This window comes from Arvicanthis niloticus, unplaced genomic scaffold (assembly GCF_011762505.2).
Source record: "Arvicanthis niloticus isolate mArvNil1 unplaced genomic scaffold, mArvNil1.pat.X S10, whole genome shotgun sequence".
Taxonomy (NCBI): domain Eukaryota; kingdom Metazoa; phylum Chordata; class Mammalia; order Rodentia; family Muridae; genus Arvicanthis; species Arvicanthis niloticus.
The window spans coordinates 818,142-843,883 of record NW_023044982.1 but is presented as its reverse complement, the minus strand read 5'-3'; the positions used below and the strand labels follow the sequence as shown (position 1 = coordinate 843,883).

The window sequence follows — 25,742 nt, the reverse complement described above, 5'->3', positions numbered from 1 at the left end:
ACACAGAGAAACCCTGTCTCAAAAAAAAAAAAAAAGAAAAAGAAAGAAATGAAATGAAATCAGATCCCATTATAGATGGTTATGAGCCAACATGTGGTGGCTGGGATTGAACTAGAACTTCTGGAAGAGCAGCCAATGCTCTTAAGCACTGAACCATCTCTTGGGACTCCCGAAGCTTAAGTTTGTAAAAAGAAACCAAACTGAAGCCATTTTGAGTAAAGCTTCCATTTTGAATAGGGGTCATATAAAGTGTAAAGTCTCAAGACCTCCCTGGGTAACAGACATGCTCGGCAGACAGAGACATGTACATGGGTAATTGACAATCTGGTTGGCAAATTGGGATATAAATGCCAGGAAAGTCAGCCACCCCAGTTGATTAAATCAACCAATGAGAAGAAGATATTTGTACCACGAAAAGAAATGTTCCTAGTAAAGTCCCCCATTCCTGAATCCTGTTTGGTGGGAAAGAATGTAACTGTAACTTGCCAAAGATATTTGTGATTTTCAAGCTTCAAAGCTCTATAGCATTCTGGATTGGTGGAGAAAGGGGGGTATATTTCAGGTCTGGAGTTGCATCTGTTTCCCTAATTGATCAGAAGTGGCTTGTTGAAAATAAATTTTTGTTTTCTGTTTGGACTTGTTGTGTGAGTTGTGTTGGATCTAAACGGAACCTATAAAGTTATTTGAAACTCCAACTCTCAGCAATTCTACTGACTCTACTTCTGTAGGATGGCTCCTGCATGCCAACATACCTTAATGAGTTTTATTCACATGTGACCCAGATGGTTCTGAGTATGAGTCAGCATAACTTTATTCTGTTCCTGACAATAGACAGGCCCGCAGCTCTCCTCAAAATATTCTGAAAGAATTTCCATAAACACAGCTTTTTATCATCATAAAATCTGTTCTGGAATAAAGAGCTGAGTAGGATGTTCTTTCAGTCATCTTTTATATTGGCTACTCAGATGGCAAAGGCACAGAGATGGTGTGCATCCACTAATATTGGGCAAAGATTCTGAAGATAGATCAGCATTGGAACAGTTTCTGCCTAGAATCACAAATGCTCAGTACTCTCATCAGCCAGCATTGCAAGACCTAGACATGGTGGATAAGTGTGTAATCCCTAAATCAAGATTTTGAGGCATAAGGATCAGAATTTCAAGATCTTTGTATATACTTCAAGGATGAAGCTAACCTTAGCTATTAAAACCTATTACTCAAACAATTTATAATCTGTAATAGAAGAGAAGAAGCATATTGGGTAATTATTTATTCTAAAAGATCTAGGAGGAAGGGGCAGATGCAAAATGATACAAGAGAACTGGGACAAGATAAGCACAAAGCATGGAAGTATAAGGTTTTTTTAAAAAAAATTTACACATTAAGTGAAAAGGTTACAACATGTTCTCATTCAAACGTTCTTTACTGAAGCCTATGAGAAAGTGTAATGTTAAGAATTGTGGGGAAGATAATATTCAGGGACTCCCCAAGCAAGAAAAGACACAGCTTAACAGTGATAGTACTTCCTGTTATTCTGCCTAATTACAACCACTGATTCCCTGATTCTTACTCCCCTGGAAGCAGGTAAATGGAGATACAAACCTAAACCTCAAACTTTTGTGGGAAACACTCTTCAAATGTCTCTCATTTCCATCAAGAACAAAGTTAAAAGGTCCTACACCCATAACTATGCTTTGAGTAAAATCAATGGAGTTATTTGGAATATTGTATGAAATGGATAATTGCTTTTACTTCCATTAATTTTAGAGCAAGAGCCATGCTGAGCTCTAACCACTCATTTAAGATATTGAATATGAGAACTGTCAATTTTATGCTTTCCTGGAACTCATAGCCAAGTGTTCTCTTCTATAGAATTTTCTTCATTTTCACTTTATAAATCTATAATCACTTTGAACTAAATACTTTTGTAAGGTATACTAAAGTAGGGCATGTTATAGGGTGTTTAACCTGTGGTGTGTCTAGGTCCTTGAAAGTTGCATTCTCTGCCCTCTATAAACTAGCAAGGCACTGCTGGCTCAGGTCTCAGGGTGTAGGGGCTGAACACTCAATGTTTCATGACACTTAGCTATATATGGAGTTTTGACTATCCTGGGCTAAGTGAGATTTGCTGCTTGAAAATAAACCCTAAGCAAGCAAGGGAAAAAACCCAAGAAACATTAGGATGAAATGAGAGACTGGCAAGCCTAGGTGGATGGGGTGTCCTGATGGGGGTGAATGATTTTTCTGATTTGGATACTGCAATCAGGTGCTTCAATCCCAGCAAGGACATATAGTCACTCCAGTTTCCAAGGCTCAGAGTGTCTTGCCTGGCCATTCTAATCCTTATATCCTCTTTTCCCCTCATACCTTCCCTTTGTAGCCCCACCTGTTGGATAACTGATCATCCACACATTGGATGATCACAAAATGTGGGCTTTTACATTTGTAGACTGAGTGAATCAGATGTGGATAAGTCTGATTTCTGAGGTTATGGTCAAAGTCCAGACTGATTCATGACATGTTTCCACAAACACTGAGCACTGGAATACATTGTCTTACTTAATTATTATTTTTGAATTTTCTAGATCACTGTTTCTATGTCCTATCTGGAACACATTATGTTGCCTGCACTCACCTGTAAATCCTCCTGCCTCAATAGAAGATATGTAGTAGATTATGTTCAGTTCAGTTAAACATGTTGGGAGCAGACTCCTAGCAGAAAGCAGCTATCATCTTTGCAACGATCTTGGACCATATACCCTAACAAAAGACTTGTTTTTCAACAGCCTACAACAGCTGAGCACACTCTGATAAATATCTTGTTTATCCCACATATTTTGTTTTGCTGTTTAGTGTCCCCAGCTGCAAGGTGCACATGGTATCTATGCCTACAAAGCTTGTGGCGAAGTGTATAAATACCTCAGATTTTCTTTCAATAAAGAAGACTTGAGACTTGATCAGACACTGTCTTGTCTCCATTCTTTGCATCTCTTCCCCTTCATCCCCACTCTCTCTCTCGCTAGACCCTGACCTTCGGACCAGAGCATCAGCTCGAGGCAGGACACAGTGGCCCCCAAGCTGGGCAGTGTAGACCTCAACATAGTGGCTCCCAAGAGTGGGGCAGTGCAGTCCTCAACACAAACCTCCATGCCAAAATAAAGAACTGGGAACTGGTGAAAATAAGGACCCATTTCTAGAGACACTGCTCAGACAATAATGTTTTCCTTGGTTTCCTTATTTCTTTTCACTCTTCTTTGTTTCTTTCCTTCTCTATATTTGTATCTCTGTCTTGATGTCTTCTTCCTTTCTTTCTTCCATCCCCACTTCCTTAACTTTTCTCTTTTTCCTTAACTCTACCAGTTCTGCCTTTGTTTGAATCATTGTCATAAGGAAGCCAGAACACAGCTGTGTTGCCAATTGGTATTGAGTGATTGACCTGAAATTAGGTGTGTATCTGATATCTGTTATTGCTCCCCCTAAAGAATCATGCTGGTGTTGAAAGCCAAGAGATTATGTACAGATGCAGAGAAGGAAGGGCTCTGAAGACCTAGACCCTCTTGCTAATTCTTAAAGCCTAACTCACTTCATTCCATACTTGCAAGCTTTTTTCAGATGACCAAGGTTCTATGATACTCAGGGCATTAAAACAAAAACTGGTTGATAGAACTCTATAACTGACATACTGGATTTCAGCACACTAACACAATTAGAAAGTGTATAATCAATGCAATTTACATTAAACACTGTAGAAGAAACAAAAGTATTTTTAACTTGACAATTAAAAGAGCCTTAATACGTGTACTAAGACTTCTTTGAAACCCAGACCCTGTCCCAATTTTATCTCTTGCTGATATAACATCATAGAGAGCTTCAACTAACTTCCAAATTTGTCTCTGAAAATGTCCAGAACCAACCTTCCAAATTTCCAATATTGGATTGGATTGGATTGACCAGTACATGATTGAGTCCGAATAGCTGTTCACATTTAAGAACAATACAAGAGTCATTATAACTTCTCTTTTTGATTCTCTGTTCCATGAGGTCTAAAAACTGGAGGCAAGGCAGCTTGTCCCATCAGGAGTATAGGTAAGCAAAGGTGAGTCGGGAACATACCATACAGCTTCCCAGTCACCATTGTCAAGGCACTCAGCAAGCTCACAAGTCAGCATCACTCTTTGTCCCACCATCAGCATGTTTCACCCATCACTTTGGCTGAAAAAAGGGGATAGCATCTGAAATGTAAATAAATAAAATATCCAATAAAAAAGAACACAGATTTTGGAAGAATTTCCTGGAATATGTAATAAGACAACTAAAGAAGATGGAGAGGATACAAATTAGAAAGAAATAAATCAAAGTATCACTATTCACAGATGATATAATATACACAGAAACCCCCAAAACTTCTACCAGAAAACTCCTAAAGCTGATAAACAATGTCTACAAAGTGGTCAGATTCAAAATTCACTCAAAGAAATTAGTAGTCCTGCTTTATACAAGTGATAAATGGGCTGAGAAAGAAATTAGAAATTAGGGAAAGAACATCCTATATAATAGCCACAAATAACATAAACTATCTTGGTGTAACTCTAACAAAGCAAGTGAAAGATCTGGATGACAAGAACTTCAAGTCTTTGAAGAATGAAATTGAGGAAAATATCAGAAGATGGACAGTTCTCCCATGCTTATTTCAGTTTTGTAAGACAGGGTCTTTCTGCCCTGACAAATCCATGATCCCCCTACCTCTTCTTGACTCTAAGATTTCAAGGAATGAGCTTCAATACCCTACTAAAGATGTTTTGTTTTCTGTTTCTTTTTCTACAGTGGGATTGAAGGTGAAAACAAAATGCCTCTGCCTTCCATGTACTAGCATTTTAGATGTGTTTCCATGTCAACTGGCTTCTAAGGGCATTTCAGGATATTTCTGTCTCTTCGGCTGGTTAGTTATTCATTATTATTATTTTCTTATTACTTTTTTTTACAGTCCAGTAGTTGCTCTCCTCCTAGTCCTCGCTCTCACAGTTTCACATTTCATTTCTCATCCTCTCTGTCTCCAAGAGGATGTTACCCAACTCAAGACCTCCCCACTACCTGGGGCCTCAAGTCTCTGGAGGGTTAGGCAGGTCTTCTCCCACTGAGGCCAGACCAGGCAGTCCTCTGCTGTATATATGCTGAGGGCCTCAAACCAGCTCATGTATGCTGCCTGGTTGTTAGCTCACTGTCTGAAAAATCTCAGGGGTCCCTGACTTCAGTTTAATGGTTGGGTGTAAGTATCTGCATCTGTCTCAATCAGCTGCTTGTTGGGCCTCAAAGAGGATAGCCATAGTAGGCTCTTGTCTGTATGCACACCATCGAATCAGTAATAGGGCCTTGAGATGGATCACAAGTTGGGCCGATCACTAAAATACCTTTCCCTCAGTCTCTTCTCCATTTTTGTCCCTACAGTTCCTTTAGACATGAAAAATACTGGGTCATAATATTTGACTGTAGGATAATAACTCCATCCTTCCACTTGATAACCTGTCTTTCTACTGGAGGTGAACTCTATGAGTTCCCTCTCTCTCCTGTTGGGCATTTTATCTAAAGTCCCTCCCTTTGAGTCCTGAGAGTCTCTCACCTCCCAGGTCTCTGGTTCTTTCTAGCACCTCCCACTCCCTGAGGTTGCACATTTCCATTCATTCTGCAATGACTCGGGCTCTAAGAACAAAAATGGATAAATAGGACATCATGAAACTGAAAAGTTTCTATAAGGCAAAGAACATAGTCAATAAGACAAATTGGCAACCTACAGATTGGAAAAAATCTTCACTAACCCCACATCCAATAGAGGGCTAATATTCAAATTATATAAGGAACTTAAGAAACTAACATCCAAAAAGACAAACAACCCAATCAAAAAATGGAGTGTAGAACTAAACAGAGAATTCACAACAGACAGATCTCAAGTAAAAAGAAGCACTTAAAGAAATGTTCAAAGTCCTTAAAGTCATCAGGGAAACACAAATCAAAACAACCCTGAGATTCTACCTTACACCAATCAGAATGGCTAAGAACAAAAATTCAGGTGACAGCCGGGCAGTGGTGGCACACACCTTTAATCCCAGCACTTGGGAGGCAGAGGCAGGCAGACTTCTGAGTTTGGTCTACAGAGTGAGTTCCAGGACAGCCAGGGCTACACAGAGAAACCATGTCTTGAGAAACCAAAAAAAAAAAAAAAAAAAAAAAAAAAAAATCAGGTGACAGCACATGTTGTTAAGGATGTGGAAAAAGAAGAACACTCTTCCATTGCTGGTGGGATTGCAAACTGGTACAACCACTCTGAAAATCAATATGGAGGTTCCTCAGAAAATTGGAAATAGATCTACCTGAAGAGCCAGATATACCACTCTTGGGCACATATCTGGCCCACCATACCACAGAAGCACTTACTCCACTATGTTCAGAGTGGCTTTATCTATGATAGCCAGAAACTGGAAACAACCCAAATGACCCACAGTGGAAGAGTGGATACAGAAAATGTGGTTCATTTACACAATGAAATATTATTCAGCTATTAAAAATGAGGACATCATGAGTTTTGCAGGCAAATGGATGGAACTAGAAAAATATCATCCTGAGTGAGATAACTCAGACCCTAAAGGACATGAATAATATGTACTCACTAATAAGTGGATATTAGCCAAAAAAATATAGAATACCTAGGATAAAATCCACAAAATTTAAGAAGGTTAACAGGCAGAAGAGCCCCAAGTAAGGATGCTTCAATCCTAATAGAGAGAGAGAGAGAAGAAAGCAATCACAGGAGGCAGAGAAAGGGAGGGACCTTGATGGGAGGAGAAAAGGGGAACAAGATCAGGTAAGGGGGGGGGGGAGATCTGCCTGTCTCTGCCTCCTAAGTGCTTTTATAATGAAAGCTAATATATTCCTTGCATCTTGATCATCTCGATAGGTCCCTACAAACAGTGACAATGGAACATCTGTTCCTTTTCTACTTGTTTATGCTTTACAACTGACCCTATTCTCTGAATGTACCTACGAAGATATAAAAGCAGACTGGGAAAAAGTAAACAAGCTTCCGAATTTGCTGCCATCATACTATAGTGTTGTCTAATTGTCTTTTTTTCCCTTTGATCCTCACTCCCTCCATCAAAACTGACTGAGTGGGCTTGGTCAGTAGATGACAAAAGTTTATTGTAATGAAGCCACCACTGCCTGTTCAGAGCCACAGAACAGATTCAGGAGCTGAATTCTTATTCCCTACGGGAATGTTAGAGTTTTTAACCTTGAAAGCCACAGACATCTGTACCAAGTTATAGTTACATTTTTCCACCAATCAGTGTTGGGAGCCGACTTTAAGTAGAAAGCAGCTATCAACTTTGCAGCCATCTGGAACCATATATCCTGATAGAGACTTGTTTTTCAACAGCCTACAACAGCTGAAGCACACACTGATAAATATCTTGTTTACCCCACATAGCATGTTTTGCTGTTTAGTGACCCCAGATGCATGGTGCACGTGGTAAATGGAGGTGTGAACAGGTTGAGGGGAGGACTGGCTGAACACCTGTGCATCTCATAGCTCTATTAATCCGCTCTTCATCTTCAGTCTGACAGGACTGGGATGCACCCTCAGGCAGCTTCTCGGGATAGCAAACATCCCAAAATGGCCCACAGACAATTCTTCTTGATTTCTCAGATGAATATATTGAAGATCTCGTGTTGAGCCAGTTTTGTGAATGGAGTCGATTACATGCTACTCTTGGCTGTTTCAAAAACAAAAACAGAAAAAAAGAAACAAGGCATGAAGCCTCATACATATAGGCTTAGCGCTCAGGAGGCAAAGACAGTCAGATTACTCTGTTTATAGCCAGCTTGATCCACATAAAGAGTTCCCCATAAAGCCAATTTATCAAGCCATACCAAGTCTCCAACAAAATAAATGAATTACTGACAAAATTATTAAAATTCCTGATTTAATCATATGCGTCCAGTAAGACATGTCAATGACAAAGTTTTACTGTCAGAAGTAAACCATGGAGGTCAACTTCAAATGAACATACACTCATATACACATGCAAAGGGAACATGGAAACTTAAATAAATCATACATTTCTTAAAATTTTTAATTAAGTTTTTATTTTTTGAAATTAACAATATAATTACATCATACCCCCAATTTCCTCTCACCACATTGTCCCATATACCCCTTGCTCTTTCAAATTCAGAGCCTATTCTCTCTCTCTCTCTCTCTCTCTCTCTCTCTCTCTCTCTCTCTCTCTCTCTCTCCCCAAAATCCATAACCTGCTCACAGTCTGCAAAACATGACTTATAGATAAATGTTGAACTCTTTATCTTTGCTTCTCTCTTTTTTTGAATATTTTATTTATTTACGTTTCAGAAGTTTTTCCCTTTCCCCATCCCCCCTGAGACCCCTATCCCATACCCCCTCCTCCTGCTTCTTATGAGGGTGAACCCCCAACCACTCCTACCCGCCCTTGCATTCTCCCACACTGGAGCATCCAGCCTTCACAAGACCAAGGGCCTCCTCCAGCCTCCACTACATATATGTGTTGGGAGCCAACTTTTAGCAGAAAGTGGCTATCAGCTTTGCAGCCATCTCAAGCCATATACCTTGACATGAGACTTGTTTTTTTCAACAGCCTACAACAGCTAAAGCACGCTGATATCCCACATATTTTGTTTTGCTGTTTACTGCCCCCAGCTGCAAGGCGCACATGGTATCCATGCCTGCAAGGCATACGGTTCACTTGCTATCCATGTGATATCCATGCCATACATGCCTGAAAGGCGCACAGGGTATCCAATCTGCAAGGCGCACTGTGCACATGCTATCCACTCTATAGACGCCTGTAAGGCTTACATCATATCCACACCTGCAAGGCACATGATAGTCAAGCACCGACAAGGCATGTGACAAAAGCCTATAAATACCCCAGATTTCCCTTCAATAGAGGGAATATGGGAGACAATGAGAGGAGACAATGAAGAAGAGACAGTGAGAGAGACACAATAAACGAGACTTGCGACTTGATCAGACCCTCTGTCTTGTCTCCATTCTTCACGTCTCTTCCCCTTTGTCCTCTCTCTCCCTCTCTCTCTCTCTCTCCCTCTCTCTCTCTCTCCCCTGATCCGTAGACCAGAGGGGCAGCTTGGGCCAGGAAACAGTGGCCGCCACGCTTGGAGTGGAGAGGGCAGCAACATATATGGCTGGAGCTGTGGATCTCTCCAAGTGTGTTCCCAGGCTGGCTGCTTAGACCCTAGGAGCTCTGGATGGTTGGTATTGTCTCTTTCCCCATGGGGCCACAAACACCTTCAGCTCCTTCATTCCTCTCTCTAATTCCTCAATTGGGGACCCCATGCTCAGTTCAATAGTTGGCTGCCAGCATCCTACTCTTTATAGGCATCCTCTGGCAGAGCCTCTTAGGAAACAGCTATATTTACACTCAGAAAACACACACTAGAAAACCCTCACACATTTGAGTATGTAAGCACACACTGAACAATTCAATCAGTAGACTCTTCACTTTCTAATTTACTATTTTTGAGTTCACACAATCAACTATGATTCAATAAATCTACCACAAGAAAAACCAATCACAAAGATCCAGAAGATGGAATCTTGTGCTTAGGGGTGGGGCTACATAGGTTGGGTGTGGTATACCAGGGTTAAGACACTCAGAGTTCTGAAGTCTACAGTCTTTGCCTGACCTCACTGGGAATAGGACCTCTCTCACCAGTATCTTGATCAGGTAAGTCACTCTTCACTCTCCTCTATCAGCAGGCCTCTCACAGTCTGGACAGGCATATTACCAACTCAACTACATTTCAAGATGCTGGATTTAAAATAAAATAGGGCAAATTAATATGTGTCTCTCTCTTGATAATTATGACGATGAAAATGATGATAACTTGCTTCTATTTGGTTTGGTGTTAATGAGAAATTCACATTGCACTGGAACTTTCATGTTAATAGGTTCATTTGAGTACTATTAGGAGATGTGGTCTTGCCCCTTCTTCTAACCACATGGAAGCCAGTCTTCCCCTAATGGTCTTCAAATAAAGATGTAAAAATCTCAGCTCCTCCTGCACCTTGCCTGGCTGGACACTGCCATGCTCCCATCATAATGATAATGGATGGAACCTCTAAAGCTATAAGTTAGACCAAATTGAATGTTTTCAAAAGAGTTGCCTTGGTCATGGTTTCTATTCACAGCAGTAGAAACCTAAGAGCCTAAATAGCTACCTGGGACTCAAGTATTGTTGTCATAGGCCTAAGCTTTCGTTTGGAAGAGTGTGGATTTTTTGGACTTTGCATCTGGAAAGTCATGGAATGCCTTAAGTGGGGCTTAATGGGCTATCCTAGTAGGAATATGGAAGAGTTGGTTGTTGAGAGTCATTTGAACTGTGCAGACCTGCCATAAGAGGTTTCAGTAAAGAAGAATTTTAATATGTGGCCTAGTGACCATTTTTGTGGTATTTTGGTGAAGAATGTGGCTGCCTTTTGCCCTTGTCTGAAGAGTCTGCCTGAGGCTGAGGCTAAGGTGAAGAGAATCAGATTAATTGCATTGACAAAGGAAGTCTCAGCAAAGGCCAGCATAGACTTTGTCCTCTGGCTTACTATCACAAAGAGCATTTTTATCAATTATAGCAAGCTTAGAAAGGAAAACCACAAAATATATAGTTTAGGTAATAATAAAGGGGCACCAGGGCATGAAATAGAATTTAATCCTGTGCTTAAGGAGATTAAGGAAAGTGGTGATCTCAGAGCAAGATCCCACCCAGCTAAACTTATTTTTTGTGTTTGCAGTCAAACAAGGAGTAGTTTGGACTTTTAATCTGGAAAGAAATATGATCTAGAAATGGAGGGCACATATGTAATCCAGATTTTGAGGCTGGAAGGCACACTCTTTTGATCCAGATCTTTAGGCATAGTGACCATGAATAAACTATGCCCAGGCATTGTGGTATATATCTTTAATTCCAAGAGACAAACCCAATCATATTCAAACCACCAAAAACCCTACTACTAAACCACCTCTCCTAAGACATTTCCTATCATATGTTATTCCAAATCTACTACTCAGGAGAGGCGTGAAAGTATAATATGTAGCTTAAGTTTCCCCAGAATCCTCCTTACTTCTCCTCCAAAATGCTGATATTAGAGGCTCCTACTACCACACCTGGCATCTATGCAGTATTTTACAAGCAAAGTGCACTAGCCAGGTGTTGTTGCTAAAACAGAGTATTCTAATCCTCCCAGTGACAGTTAGGACCATGGCGAGGGGGGGGGGGCAAGCCTAGGCTACAAAATGAGTTCCATTCAGGTTTTGAACTATGCCCAATTTCATGTAGCCTCCACTTTAGGCAACAACATATTTTAAAAAGGAAACAAATCTAGATGATTTTCCTAAAGTCATTCTTTTCCTAGACCTCAATGAACATGGGAAATCCCCTCCCTTGTAGCCCCCTACACTGGCATCTCCACCTCAGACTCACAGTCTTTCTGGATGCTCTCATTCAGTCATGGCTGCTTTGAGGACCCATGAGGTTTGGCTTTACATTTCAGACAGAGTCTGTCAGACACTTAGGCACCTTTTTTTTCCCTTCCTTCCTGCCTTCCTGCCTTCCTTCCTTCCTTTCTACATTTCTTCCTTTAGTTTTTAGTTTTCCATACAAGGTTTCTTTGTATATCATTAGTTGTCCTAGAACTAGCTCTGTAGACTAAGCTGGCCTCAAACTAACAGAGATCTCCTTGCCTCTGCCTTCTGAGTGCTTAGAATAAAGGTATGTGCTACCACTACACAATGGCAATGCCATTCCTTGAGGAACTCCAAATATGATCAGTGCATGCTTTGTCACAAAAAGATGCTGATCAGACTGCTTGCCAATGACCAACCTTTTCAAAAGGGAATGAGATTCAGAGGAGCAAGGACAAGTGGCTGTTACCTCATATGCCAATAGTTAGTTTGTGCACTGATGCAGATTCTTGTGAGAGACCCCATATGCAGAGAGTGATAAGGGTTTGGCTTTGTGACCACCAGATGTTACAACAGGACATGCTGAGTTCCACACTGTGGCCAAAGCAGGGACTCTGGCACTTTGGTGATTCCTTGATGCAGGGATTTACAGATTCCCAAGACATATCTTGAAAACTGGATTTCTGAATGCTTCAACAGGTCTATTCTGACTAACGATTCATCAAGATGAGCTTCCAGGTCCCACACACACTCCAGAGCTTGGCAGTAGAGAGCCTGTTGAAGAATGAAGCGTTGGCCATGTCTGCTCTGCAGAAGCTGCCGAGAGTGTTCTTCCCACCACTCTTCAAGGCAGCCTTCATTGGCAGACACACAAAGATACTGAAGGCAATGGTGGCAGCCTGGCCCTTTCCCTGCCTCCCTGTGGGGGCACTGATGAAATTCCATGACATGATGATATTGCAAGCTGTGCTGGATGGTGTAGACATGCAGCTGACAGGAAATTTTCACCCAAGGTAAGCAATAACCATGTAATGCCAAAAGGCATATATTTATGTGTAGGGAGGAGGACATCTGGGTTCATGAAGAATAAGGGTCAAAGGTATATCAGAGGCTTCTGTTGGCATCATCTTAAAGAGTCCTGGACAGCTGTTGAGTCCTTGTATCAAATGTCCATTAAGTATGCAGTACACCTTGGAACCCATGTAGCTACATGACCCTGTATCTCTACCAAGTAATAGACATAGGAACAGCAGAAGTCCAGAGTAACAAATGGAGGAAGCAGGGCAGATCTCCAAATGCAGTTAAGGCCCTTGCCCAGCAGGCTTGAGTTGCTATATGGAGACCCAGCACTGGAAACTTAAATCTGTAGAGGACAGACAGACAGAGTACAAAAGCTAGCAGCTAACAAGAAAGTTGTCTAGAAAAAGCTGGCTAATGGCTAATCCTCCTTACACTTCTACCTGTTTTACCCACAGAAGACAGAAGCTTCAAGTGCTAGACCTTAGGAATGTGCACCATGACTTCTGGGATGTTTCAGCTGGACCAGTTGATGGAGACCGCTCAGCAGAGACTGTGTGTGAAAAGCAAATACCAACACGCCCTCATCGATATGCACTGAGGCAACGTTTGAAGGTGGTCACTGACCTTCACCTTGAGTTTGATCTGGATGAATACCAAACTTATCTCTTGCAGTGGGCACAGGAGAGAAGAGGTTCCCTGCACCTGTGCTGTGTGAAGATGCAGATAAGGGGATTGTCTATGTCCACAGTCAAGAAAGTCTTCAAGATTTTCCAGCCAGAGTGCATTGAGGAGTTAGAACTGAATACAGGGTGGACTCTGTCCACATTGGCATGCTTTGCACCTTGCCTGGGTCAGATGAAACATCTTCGTAAACTCCTTCTAACAGAAGTACATGAGAATCTCTTTAATTTTCTAATTACGTCAACAGACACACAGGAGAAGAGAGTCACCAAGTTCATTTCTCAGTTCTCCAAATTCAACTGTCTCCAGCATCTCAACATGACTGATGTCTACTTTCTCAAGGACCACCTGAATGAATTGCTTCGGTAAGGAAGGAGGAAGAGCTCTTTTTGATTCCACAGCAAATGTTCTTGTTTCCCATATAGATGAGTGGCCATTGTAGATTTAGCAATAATGATCATGTCTTATCATGATGGTCACTGTTAACAACCTAGAATGGTGTGACCTGAGTGGAAGACTCCAACAGGCTGCACTGGATGCTCACTGCCATCCCACAGGGACACTGACCCCAAATAAGTGGTGTCCCCTACTCTAGGTTAGCCCTGTCACTCAATGCCAAACTCGTCTCACTGTCTCTCTTCAGGTGTCTGAAGACCCCATTGGAGTTCCTGTCCATTACTCTCTGCAAGTTCTCACAGTCAGACTTGGAGTCCTTTGCCCAGTGTCAGAGCCTCCATCATCTCAAACATCTGCATTTGGCAGGTATCAATTTGTATGATCTGAGTCTTGTGCCTCTCAGAATTCTCCTAGAAAAAGTCGCAGACACTCTGAAGACCTTGCAATTAGAACATTGTAGAATGACAGACTCTCAGCTCAGTGCACTTTTCCCTGCCCTGAGTCAGTGCTCTCAGCTCATCGAGTTCAACTTCTATGACAATGACATCTCCATGGCTGTCCTAAGGAACTTTCTGCATCACACAGCCGACCTAAAGCAGCTGAATATTTTGTTTTACCCTGCCCCTCTGGAATGCTATGAAACTGGTTCTGTCATCAGAGCAGAGACATTTTTCCAGCTTTCTTCTGAGCTTATGAACACACTTTGTACTTTAAGGCAGCCCCAGTTTGTCTCCTTTGCCTCTCAGATATGCCTTCAGTGTTCATGGTGCTGTATCTATAACATGGAGACCAGACTTTGCCATTGTTGGCAGTAAATAGGAGAAGGTTGCTTTTGGTTACTAAGAAATGAAACTCTAGGGACAAGTCTATGACCAAGGGGCTCCTGAACACATGCCTTCTTATATTATTCAATGTGTTGGAAACAAATAGGCTGACTTTGACATCTAGAGAGTGGAAATATGATGAGAAATAACTAATGGAATCATACAGTTGTGCATTTCAATATGTGCATCTGTCCAAGACTAGATGTTCAACCAGTCACTTCTGTATTTAATTCTCAAATGGACTACAATTGTATTAAATCAGTAATCATCGTTAATTAAATAAATACATAAGTAAATAAATAAATAAATACCTGTTATTAAAACTCTAGGTGGAGGTGGCTCAGTATATAACAGCACTGCCTTCTCCTACCAGACACCTGAGTGTGATTCCTGACATCCACCAGGCATCTCACAGCCATCTGTAAATATAGTTCCAGAGGCTCTGTCTCTGATATGCTCTCTGGCCTCCTCAAGAACTAGACAAATGCTTGGTACACAAATATAGCATGCTGACATAATCTGCATACAAATTAATTAAATAACAAAAATAAGAAGAGGAACCTTGTAGACTTATAATAGGTCAGGGTAATATCCCCGATAAATCCCAGTGTACTTTTGTGTTGAGAACTGCACTGACCCACGTTTGGGTGCCAAAAAAAATGTTGGGGCCTAGGCTGCCCCACTTTGGGCGGCCTAAAATGTTGTGGCCCTCTTCACTCCGTGCTTGGCAGCCAGTGTATCCCAGCCCAAGCGGGCCCCTCTGGTCCCCGAGGGTTAGAGTTCAGCATGAGAGAGAGTGAGAATGAACTCGAAGAATGGAGACCAGACAGAGTGTGTTTCAATCCCATTTATTCTTCAGTCTCTCTTCCTAGTCAAAGTCCCAAGTCTTGAGTTCCTAGTTCCTAGTTCCTTGTTGTACCCCTCCTAGTTCCTAGTTGTACTCAATCTGTTCTCTTCCGAGTGTCTAATGTCTACTCCTACTCCTAGTGTCTGAATCTCTGTTACTCCAAATTGTTCTCTGCCTTTTATATGTCTCACTTCTGAGCCATGCCTTTAGGTCACACCTTTAAGTCATGTCCTTAGTTCTTCTCTCTAAATCTGATCTCTAAGTCACACCTTTAATCTCACACACCTTTAATCTCACACACCCAAGGAAAGTCCTGGGTATTGAAAGCAAGATGTTATCAGAGTATGCTAAGCTGTTGTAGGCTATTGTAATCCAAGTCTCATGTCAGGGTATATGGCTCAAGATGGCTGCAAAGCTGATAGCCACTTTCTGCTAAAAGTCTGCTTGCAACACTTTTGGTCCTGTTATTTTGCAATGGGTATGTTACAATGTGTATTAATCAGCACTAAGCAGTGTGTGTGTTCTGTTCTTAGAGGAATTTTACTTCTGCAGAAAGGTTCAACAGGTGCTGCCTTTCCCATCTCTATAATATTTTAGAAGCCAGTTTTCAGAAGAAGGCATTTGAAAGTTAACCCTGGAGTTTGAGATGGCTCATTAGTAGAGAGTACTGAGGACCTATGTATGATTCCCAGCACCCACACGGCAGTTCCTAACTGTAACTCCATGTCCAGGGACCTGATCTCCTTTTTTGGCCTCAACTCGCAATACACAGCCGGCATGTATTCACACAGACACACCTTCACATGAATGAAAATAAAAATAGTTTAAAAGGAAATGAGTATGTGTAGCCAAGACTGCTCAACATGCAAAGGAACCCATAGCCAAGCTTACCAATCTGAGTTTGATGCATGCATGAGACCCACAGGATAGAAGGGGAACACTGACTGCCAAAATTGAACTTTTACTTCCATGGGTCTTCAATGGTGCTATGTAAAGTGCAGGCATCCACATAAAAAAATATGGTAGTAGTCCCAGCATTGTAGGTGAATGCTGAGTTCCATATAACATTAGAAACTCTGAAGCACCTCCTCCTCACTTATAATGTGAACAAAAGTAAAAAACGTGAACTGAAGAGGTCCTAAAAAATGGCTCAGCAGTTACAAAGCACATGATGTTCATGCAGGGAACCTTGGTTCAGAGAAGGCATCTTTGCTATGATGGAGACCCTTTCCTAAGACAGGACATTAAACAGAGGTCTGGGGAGGTCACCTGAAAGAGACCAGTGTGTGTGTGTGGGGGGGGGGTGGCAGGTAAGGATGCAAAGAAACAGGGCTTGTCTATGGGCTGATCAAACAGTAATTTTTACTTTTTCACACAGGGGTTATATACACAAAAAGGCAGGTGTGGGGACAGTGATGAAACAGGAGTGTAGGTGTTCAGGGAGAGTACAGATATCTTCCAGAACAGTGTGTCAGCTGGGTTAAGATTCAGGGGACAGGACACTATGACTCTGCCTATGATTCACTTGTCCTAATCTAAGTTGGTACAATCTACCAAGGTCACCTATCTACAAGGTCTATGACTAGAACCTGGCAACTATCTACCAAAGCTGTTGTTTTACAATAGCTTCTAGCCATCTGTTCTAGTGTTTTTACCCAGAGACTTAAGACTTTGTGCTAGCATGCATGTTAGGCCTACTGCTGTCTTCAAGCCTAATTCCAGGCTGATTCCAGGCCTTCAGTTTATAGACAGAGATGCCCCTGACCAAAGATGGTTTGACTGTGTTTGTGTTGATATTGTCTTCTGTTAATGGTGTTTTATGAATTGCTGCTGGGCCAGTGACCTTTAGATACCTTTTAGAAAATGGGCATTTGTCTTCCACACAGTATGATGGATGTTAAGACTGCAATTCTAATCTCATGTCTCTGTCTCTGTCTCTCTCTCTCTTTCTGTATGTGTGTGTGTGTTTACTGCATTGTGAGTATTGATTTATGCATGTCATGATGTTTATGTAGACACTAGAGGACATTTTTTGCACTTCAGTTATCTTTTGCCACAGTAGGGATCAAACTCAAGGCGTTTGGATTTGTATGGTAAGGGCTTTCATACACTCAGCCATCTCTACTGGCCATTTCTTATCATTTTGAACAGAAGTGTTGAAATAAATGAAAAATCAGAACAACATGGAAGTTGACAAGTGTAGACAGATCATTATTTGTTGGGAGCCGACTTTTAGCAGAAAGCGACTATCAGCTTTGCAGCCATCTCAAGCCATATACCCTGACATGAGACTTGTTTTTCAACAGCCTACAACAGCTGAAGCACACTCTGATATCCCACATATTTTGTTTTGCTGTTTACTACCCCCAGATGCAAGGCGCACTTGGTATCCATGCCTGCAAGGCATGCGGTTCAGGAGCTATCCACGCTATACATGCCTGTAAAGCTTATGTCATATCCACACCTGCAAGGCACATGTTAGTCATGGGACTACAAGGCACGTGGCAAAAGCCTATAAATACCCTAGATTCCCCTTCAATAGAGAGAATACGGGAGACAATGAGAGAGACAATAAAGGAGAGAGAGACAATAAATGAGACTTGAGACTTGATCGACTTGATCAGACCCCCCTGTCTTGTCTCCATTCTCCATGTCACTTGCCCCACATTCTCTCTTGCTAGGCCCAGTCCTGCAGAACAGAGCAGGCCATTACAATTATTGGCTACCTAGTCAGTTTGAGGCCAGCCATGGATACATAAGACTCTGACTTAATAAAATAAAAAATATTTTAGTACTCTAATACTTGAAGTTGTGAGCCTTTAAAGTCATGACAAACCTACACATGAGAACAATATGGTAGACATGTCTTTCATTACTGAACTTGAAGGTAGAAGCAAGATAATCTTTGATGTGAGGCCAGCTGTGTCTACATAGTGAATTCCAGTGCCACAGACAGAAAGAGTAACAAAATACTCAAGGGAGCAAAGGGTCAGAAACTGAAGGAGGGTTCCTCTTTCTCCACATTCTCGCCAGCATCTACTATTAACTGAGTTTTTGATCTTAGCCATTCTGACTGATATGAGGTGGTATATCAGTTTTATTTTGATTTGCATTTCCCTGGTGACTAAGGATGTTGAAAATTTATTAAGGTGCTTCTTGGCCATTTGAGTATCCTCAGTTGAGAATTCTTTGTTTAGCTCTATACCCCATTTTTTGGTTTTTCAAGACAGGGTTTCTCTGTGTAGTCCTGGCTGTCCTGAAACTCACTCTGGCCTTGAGACCAGGCTGCCCTCGAACTCATAAATCTGCCTGCCTCTGCCTCCCAAGTGCTGGGATTAAAGGCATGCACCATCACTGTCTGGTCTGTACCCCATTTTTAATAGGGTTATTTGGTTGTCTGGAACACTTCTCCATTGTTGGTGGGATTGCAAGCTGGTACAATCACTCTGGAAATTAATCTGGCGGTTCCTCAGAAAATTGGACATAGCATTACCTGAGGATCCATCTATACCATATCCCAGAAGATGCTCCAACATATAACAAGGACATATGCTCCACTATGTTCAAAGCAGCCTTATTTATAATAGACAGAAGCTGAAAAGAACTGGGATGTCCTTCAACAGAGGATTGGATACAAAAAATGTGGTACATCTACACAATGGAGTATTACTCAGCTATTAAAAATAATGAACTTGAGAAATTTTAGGTAAATGGATGGAACAAGAAAATATCATCCTGAGTGAGTTAACCCAATCACAAAAGAACACACATGGTATTTACTCACTGATAAGCAGATGTTAGCCCTTCAGGCTTCCCTCCAGGTATGCACTCTGCAAAAAGACTAAAGTTATCCATCAACACAACCTGCTTAGCATCCTTGACATCATAGCAGCAGCACAGCGTATGGATCCTGGATGTGTTACATCCTTTCCCTTGACTGCTTAAAAACTGTTCCACTTTTCATTCTTACTTCTACCTAATAAAAGTGGCAGAGCTAATATAGAAACAGAACATGGGACAGAAACTGAAGGAGGAGCCATCTGGAGACCATTCCACCTGGGTATCTATCCCATGTACCTTCACCTAAGCTAGACACTGATGTGGATGGCTGGAAGTGCATGCTGTGAAGAACAGGTATAGCTGTCTCCTTAGAGGTCCGCCAGAGTCTGACATATTCAGAGGCAGATGCTGACAGCTAAACAATGAACTGATCAAGGGGATTCCAATGGAGGAGTTAGAAGGAGCTGGAGGAGGTAAAGGAGCTGAAAGGGTTTGCTGCCCAAAGAGGAGAGCAACAATACCAAGCAACCAAAGCTCCCAGGGGCTAAATCACCAACCTGGAAGCACACAGAAAAGGACCCATGGTCTAGCTATATATATAGGGGAGGATGGCCTTGTCAGGCATAGGTGGGAGAGGAGATCCTTGGTCCCATGAAGGCTGGACTCTGAGTGTGGGTGTATTCGAGGATGGGGAGGTGGGAGTGGGGCAGTGGGTGAGGGCACATCCTCATAGAAGCAGGAGGAGGGGAGATGGGATAGAGGGTTCTTGGGTGGGGGGATGGGATAAAGGGATAACATCTGAAATGTAAATAAACTATCCCAAAAGAAAAACAAAACAAAAATCGAAACAAAAACAAAGAAACAAAACCTGAAGACAATATTAAATCATTTTCTCCAGTGATGGTCCATGTTTTCAAAGATGGCATAACAAACTGGGGCTGGATTGTGACTTATACCTTTTGATGCTTTTGTGACCACTTAAAGGGTATAAACCAAGAAAGCTGCATTGAATCATTAGCAGAATGTATCACAGATGTTCTTGTAAGGATGAAATAGTACTGGCTTGTCAAACTGTTGGGAGCAGACTTTTAGCAGAAAGTGGCTAGATTATCTTTGCAGCCATCTGGAACCATATACCCTGATAAGAGATTTGGTTTTCAATGGTCTACAACAGCTGAAGCACACTCTGATATCCCACATATTTTGTGTTACTGTTTACTGCCCCCAGCTGCAAGGCACACGTGGTAACCACGCCAGCAAGGCATGTGGTTCACGTGCTGTCCACGTGCTATCCAGGCCATACATGTGTGCAAGGCGCACGTGGTATCCAAGCCTGCAAGGCACATGGTGCACGTGCTATCCACGCTATAGATGCCTCTAAGGTTTATGTCATATCAACACCTGCAAGGCACGTGGTATCCACTCGCCTACAAGGCACGTGGCAAAAGCATATAAATACCTCAGAATTCTCTTCAATAAAGGAGACTTGAGAAGAGATTCAATAAAAGAGACTAGAGACTTGATAAAAAGAGACATGAGAAAAGAGACTTGGTAAGAGACTTGATCACACCCTGTCTTGTCTCCATTATTCGCATCTCCTGCCCCAAGAGCCCCACTCTCTCTCTTGACCCGAGCACTTAGCCCCAAAAGCATTGAGGCAAAGCATTGAGGTGGAGCAGGCCGCAACACAGTGTCCCCCAAGCGAGTTTAAGGCCACAACATCAAACAAAGGGGCTGGGATGGGTTTGTAACGTTCTTCCACATGCAGGACCTAGAAGGCAGCATCAGAAATGTACTGCTGGCTTGTGCCTGTGTTCCTGGAATAGAGACTTTTCTGGCATATCTAATAAGATAGCCTTGTGAGTACAATAGAAGACTTTTAAAACTCCAGCTACCAAACTGCATGCTCCTGTGAAAATAAATGTATCTATGAATTTGAACTGGAAGCTGCCCAGGATTGTTACAATGTAGTTCTACATTGCAGAAAGAAAGTGGTTACAGGATTGTGACCAATGAAAAAAATACATGATAAAAGTGCTACCTCTTGAAAAGTCACAATCTGAATGAAGCAATGTTCACTATAGTTTAAAACTTTGCCATGATCAGTTCTAGTGTATATGCAGAACCAGTGGTATGTGTGGATTGGTTGTAGCAGATCAAATCAAATTTATAACTCTGCAGGTTTAACTACACAATCTGTTTTTTTTTATTTAAGGATCACAGGCAGATGTAAAGCATTTGATCACCTGTTGACTTACTAAATTGTAAAGCAGTTTGGGAATGTAGGCCAGAATCTTAACCATGGTGCTGTTCACAGAGTTTACTTGCTTAACAATAGTTTAAGCCTGGTGTCACTAAGATAGATATGTATTTCCTTTTCCTAGTGAATACTTAGCAATCGCTAAGCTTTGTTTTGAATTTCTGTACTGTTTCTGTATTATTGAATTAACCTCTATTTCCTCTCCTTCCTTTACATGTTGGTTTGTTATGCTTTGTTCCCCTGCAGATACAGTCATCTACATTTCCTCCCTGTGCACTTTACTGGCCATTTTAGTTATCTACATTAGAACTCTCACCACCTACCCCTAAAACTTCAGTGAGTGCTGCAGATAACAATAGGCATGAATCAAATTTGCTTATGTATGTTCATCTCTTTGGACATAAGAGCACTTTATGTAGTTGAATAAACCCTATAAGTTAAGGTGACTAAAAGGTTAGCCTCTCATAATCTAGTCATGGAAGTTTTTTAACTAGGAGCCTGACTTCCCAGCTCACAAGGTGTGAAAGCGGAAGTACAGACAGGATCTTAGTAGGTATTTTAGTGCAGGGCCATGGAGATTTGGAGAGCTCAAGTGGTTGGAAATGGGGTTGATTTAGAGGAAGAAGAAGCATGTGGTCTGAGTGCTGACTAGATGTATAGTTGAGGCACATCTTCCAAAGAGAAGAGTGAGGGGCTGCTTGGAGAGATGGTCTCAGCAAATTCTGTTTGTCTTACACATCTCTCAGGGAAAAACATGCAATCTTCAAGCATCTTCCATGTGCATTCTGTCTGAAGTGAACACCTTCATTCTGCTTAGAGCACCTGATATTTTTAATAGTTATTTTCAAAAGGGTTGGAACCAACTGCAAGTTGATGTGGGTTATAAATGTTTCCCTAACTTCTGTTTTTTTTTTCCTGAGGAAAATATAAACCTTTTTTCTGCCCTGCAAAAAAATAAATAGTAAGAGGCTTGCCTGAACTACAGGGAGAGTTCTAGGACAAACAGAGCTCTATAGATACTCTTAGCCTCAAAAGAAAGAAAGAAAGAAAGAAAGAAACAAACAAACAAACAAATCCCCATGTTTACATTTCACTCACAAAAATCTCATTACTTCAGAGTAAGAAACAGGCAGATCTCAATGCATTGATAGGATAGTGTCTAGACTGAATGATTTCCTTTTGGGAAAACCACAAAACTAAAACTAGAGTGGAACTCAAGTGCCCATTAACTAAACCACTCCCCAATATAAGGTTTTTGTTCATTAACTTAGTAGCTATTTATCTACTCATTTTTAACTTGTGTTCGGGCAAGGTCTTGATCTGTAGCTAAGGTTGATGTAAAACCCCAGTTCCCAGCACTCCTGCCTCAGCATTCCATGTGATAGGATGAATGTTGTAAACCAACACACCTGGCTGAGTTTTCTTTGCATGTGATACACATGGTCCTGAGTGAGTGTCCCATTGGCATTGCTCTGTTCCTGACACTAGACATAGACACAGATTCTCCTAAAAATATTTTCTAAGGACTTTGTGACAAACACATCGTCACAACTGTGCATTCTTTCCTGTAATGTGTAGCTGACTTGGATGCTCTGTCATTCTTCAGTTGTACTAGATAGGTACTCAAGAGGGCTGAGTCAGGAGGATGGCTTGCAACTGCTGTTGTGAGGCAGCAGTTCTGGACATGCAGTCTCCAAATGGACTTAATTGAATTTGGTCATAGGTGCAACAGTAGAGAGAGAAACTCACTAAGATGCTAAGCCTTCATTACTGAAGGAACAGAGGGCTACAGCCTCTCAGGGAAGACTGACACCTAGCTAGCTCACTCTAGTTAGTTTATTCAAACATCATACAAAGTTAATTGGGAATGGGAAAAATTCCAGCTACCAAGATTATCTTGCTCTTACTGCTCATTGGAACAGACAACCCACACCAATCTCAGTCCCCTTTGACTTTGGCTAGCCATAATCAAAAGAAAAACTCCAGGTTTGCCAGAAGTGTCTCAGTACCAAGATGAATGCAGCTGCATGCTCTCACATAGCACCACGTGCAGACATTCTAAAGAGAAAATATTTCTTCAAGGTCATACCTTCTCAAGGCAATTTCTCAGCTTCTCCTAATTGACCCAGAAATACCAAAGGATTATGGATCATTTAAAGCAGTTTCAAATTTACATCATTTATACAGATGGTGTCCTTGTCTCCTACTAAAAAAAGCATGTCTCAGAAGAATCCATCCAGGAAACTAAGTGGTTGATATCAATAATTTGTGCTAAACCAGGCATGGACAAACACACACATGTTTAGAGCACAGGCTAGTCTTTCAAAGGACCCAAATTAACTTGCCAGCACCCATATTAGGTAGCTCACAACACCTAAAATTCCAGATCCAGAAAGATTCTACTTCTTTGGCCTCTGGGATCTTTGATCCATGTTAACATTTCTCATTAAAGACACACATACACATGATTAAATATAAGAAAAAAATTAAAGTGTGATAAATGAGATTATTACTCCAGCAATTTAGTGAATGAATGAATGATTGCATAAATAAATAAATAAATAAATAAATGTATATATACAGATGTATACAGTAAAATTAAATTGAGGATGATTTCTAAGCAGTATTTTATTTATACACAGCAGCAAGGAAAAATCTTGTAATTAAATACTCACAAGTACTTTTTATTTAAAAAGTATATTTTTTTTTATTTTGGCTTTTTCTGGTTTTTGGTTTTTCTCCTTTCTTTTTTTTTTTTTTTTGACAGTTCATTTGTTTAGTGCTGGCTGTAATGGTAACTGCTATATAGAAAAGGCTGACCTCCAACTCTGGGATATCCCTGCATCTATCTCCCTTTTGAAGTAGAAACTAGTGTCTCTGGAAAGTTAGTTATAACACATGATGTTTTGCTGGGGCACACAGCTGAAAGGATATCTTGGTAAAGCAGACACGTGAAGAATATTTTCCTGAAGCAGGCACAAGTGAAAGGATGCTTTAATAAAGCAGACATTTAAAGGTTGCTTGATAAAGAAGTAACTATGGCCCTACAGACAGTAGGAGACCAGGACTGAGCTTTGGTTTGGATTGCTCTTCCCACTCTTTTCCACTAATAGCACCCATGTATTGGTTTGCCTTACAGAGCAATGTTGAGCTCAGCTTGTAATAAGGCTGCTATTGAGAGAAACTTACCAAGAAGTGCTTGTGAGATTCCTGTGCCAGCTTCTGCTTCTATGGCATCTCCTGAAGCCAATTGCCAATCCTGGTGGTTTCTTCAGGGTTAAACTACAGCTATAGCTTCCTGCCTAGTATCTGCCTGCTGAGAGGACTTGATTGAAGCTACTGGTTTCTGCATCTTGGGCTGCCTTGGGTTGCCTGTAGGCTCTGTGCATCCAGGATCTCAGGAAATCATTCAGCACACCTGTCTATAGGGACATGTCTGAGTCAGAGGGGTCTGGTAAAGCACTCAGGTGCCATATATTCATGCTATGCCTTAGGAAGTATAAGTCTCCCCCATCCCAGGCACCACCACAAGGCCAGAGTCCCTGCTCTGCATTAATAGAGGACTCAGTGTGCCCTGTTGTACTCTCTAGAGGTATCAAGTCCAAACACTCATCAGTCTCAGCAAATGGAGACTCTCATAAGAACTGACCCAGGTACAATTAACCTTTGTCCCACCAGGGGCCAAACCCTGCTCCTTTGAATCTCATTTCCCTTTGGAAAGGTTATTCAAAAGAAGGTGATGTGAGCAGCCTCTTGTCGTGGCAAAAAGACACTGATCACCAATAAAGGTCCTCAAAAGAGACAGTCCTACTGTCATAGGCCTAACAACATGGGTTCTTGCTTTCCACACATTGAGTCTGCCAAGCACAGACTGAGGAGATTCTCTGAAATGTATGGCATTACTCTTTACTTTTGAAGTTGTTACAAGGTCCTTTGGGACATTGGCCTTTAGGATACTAATTTGGAGAGTGAGGTAGAAGTTCTGTGAAGTAGTGACCACCTGGCTTCACACCCAGACTGCGTCTGAAATTTGAAAGTGAACCAAGACATGTAAGTTTCCCATAAGCAGCTCTGGAGTCATGTGACTACACAAGAGTACTCTGAGAGACTGTGAATCTGAGAAAGACATGCCAGTGAACCCTTCTGCTTACATCACTTTCCCTCCTGTCCTTTCTTATTTCTCTTTCTGTGGGTAGCTATGGACTATGCACACTGAGACAGGATGGTTTTGACTTTAAGACCAGTCTGGGCTATATGGTGAGACAAAGAAGAAGGAATCAAACAAATATGAATGTTGGGAAAGCCTTACCCAGGAGAGAAGAGTAAGAATTTCCAACATTGTTTTTTCGATCTCATTTTCCATGAAGTGCTGGAGCAGGGAGTACACGTAGGAATCAATGGGTGGGGACCGGGATGAGGAGAAGTGCTTATGGAGG

General features: G+C 41.5%; 1 protein-coding gene across 1 annotated transcript; it reads left to right on the top strand.

The window, feature by feature from the left end:
- Positions 1 to 12,185: 12,185 nt before the first annotated feature.
- LOC117696059 (preferentially expressed antigen in melanoma-like protein 7) lies at positions 12,186 to 14,410 on the top strand. Its single transcript, XM_034486661.1, is given in 3 exon segments — positions 12,186 to 12,511; positions 12,974 to 13,564; positions 13,843 to 14,410. Coding segments are annotated over 3 exon segments (1,485 nt in total).
- The last annotated feature ends 11,332 nt before the right edge of the window (positions 14,411 to 25,742 follow it).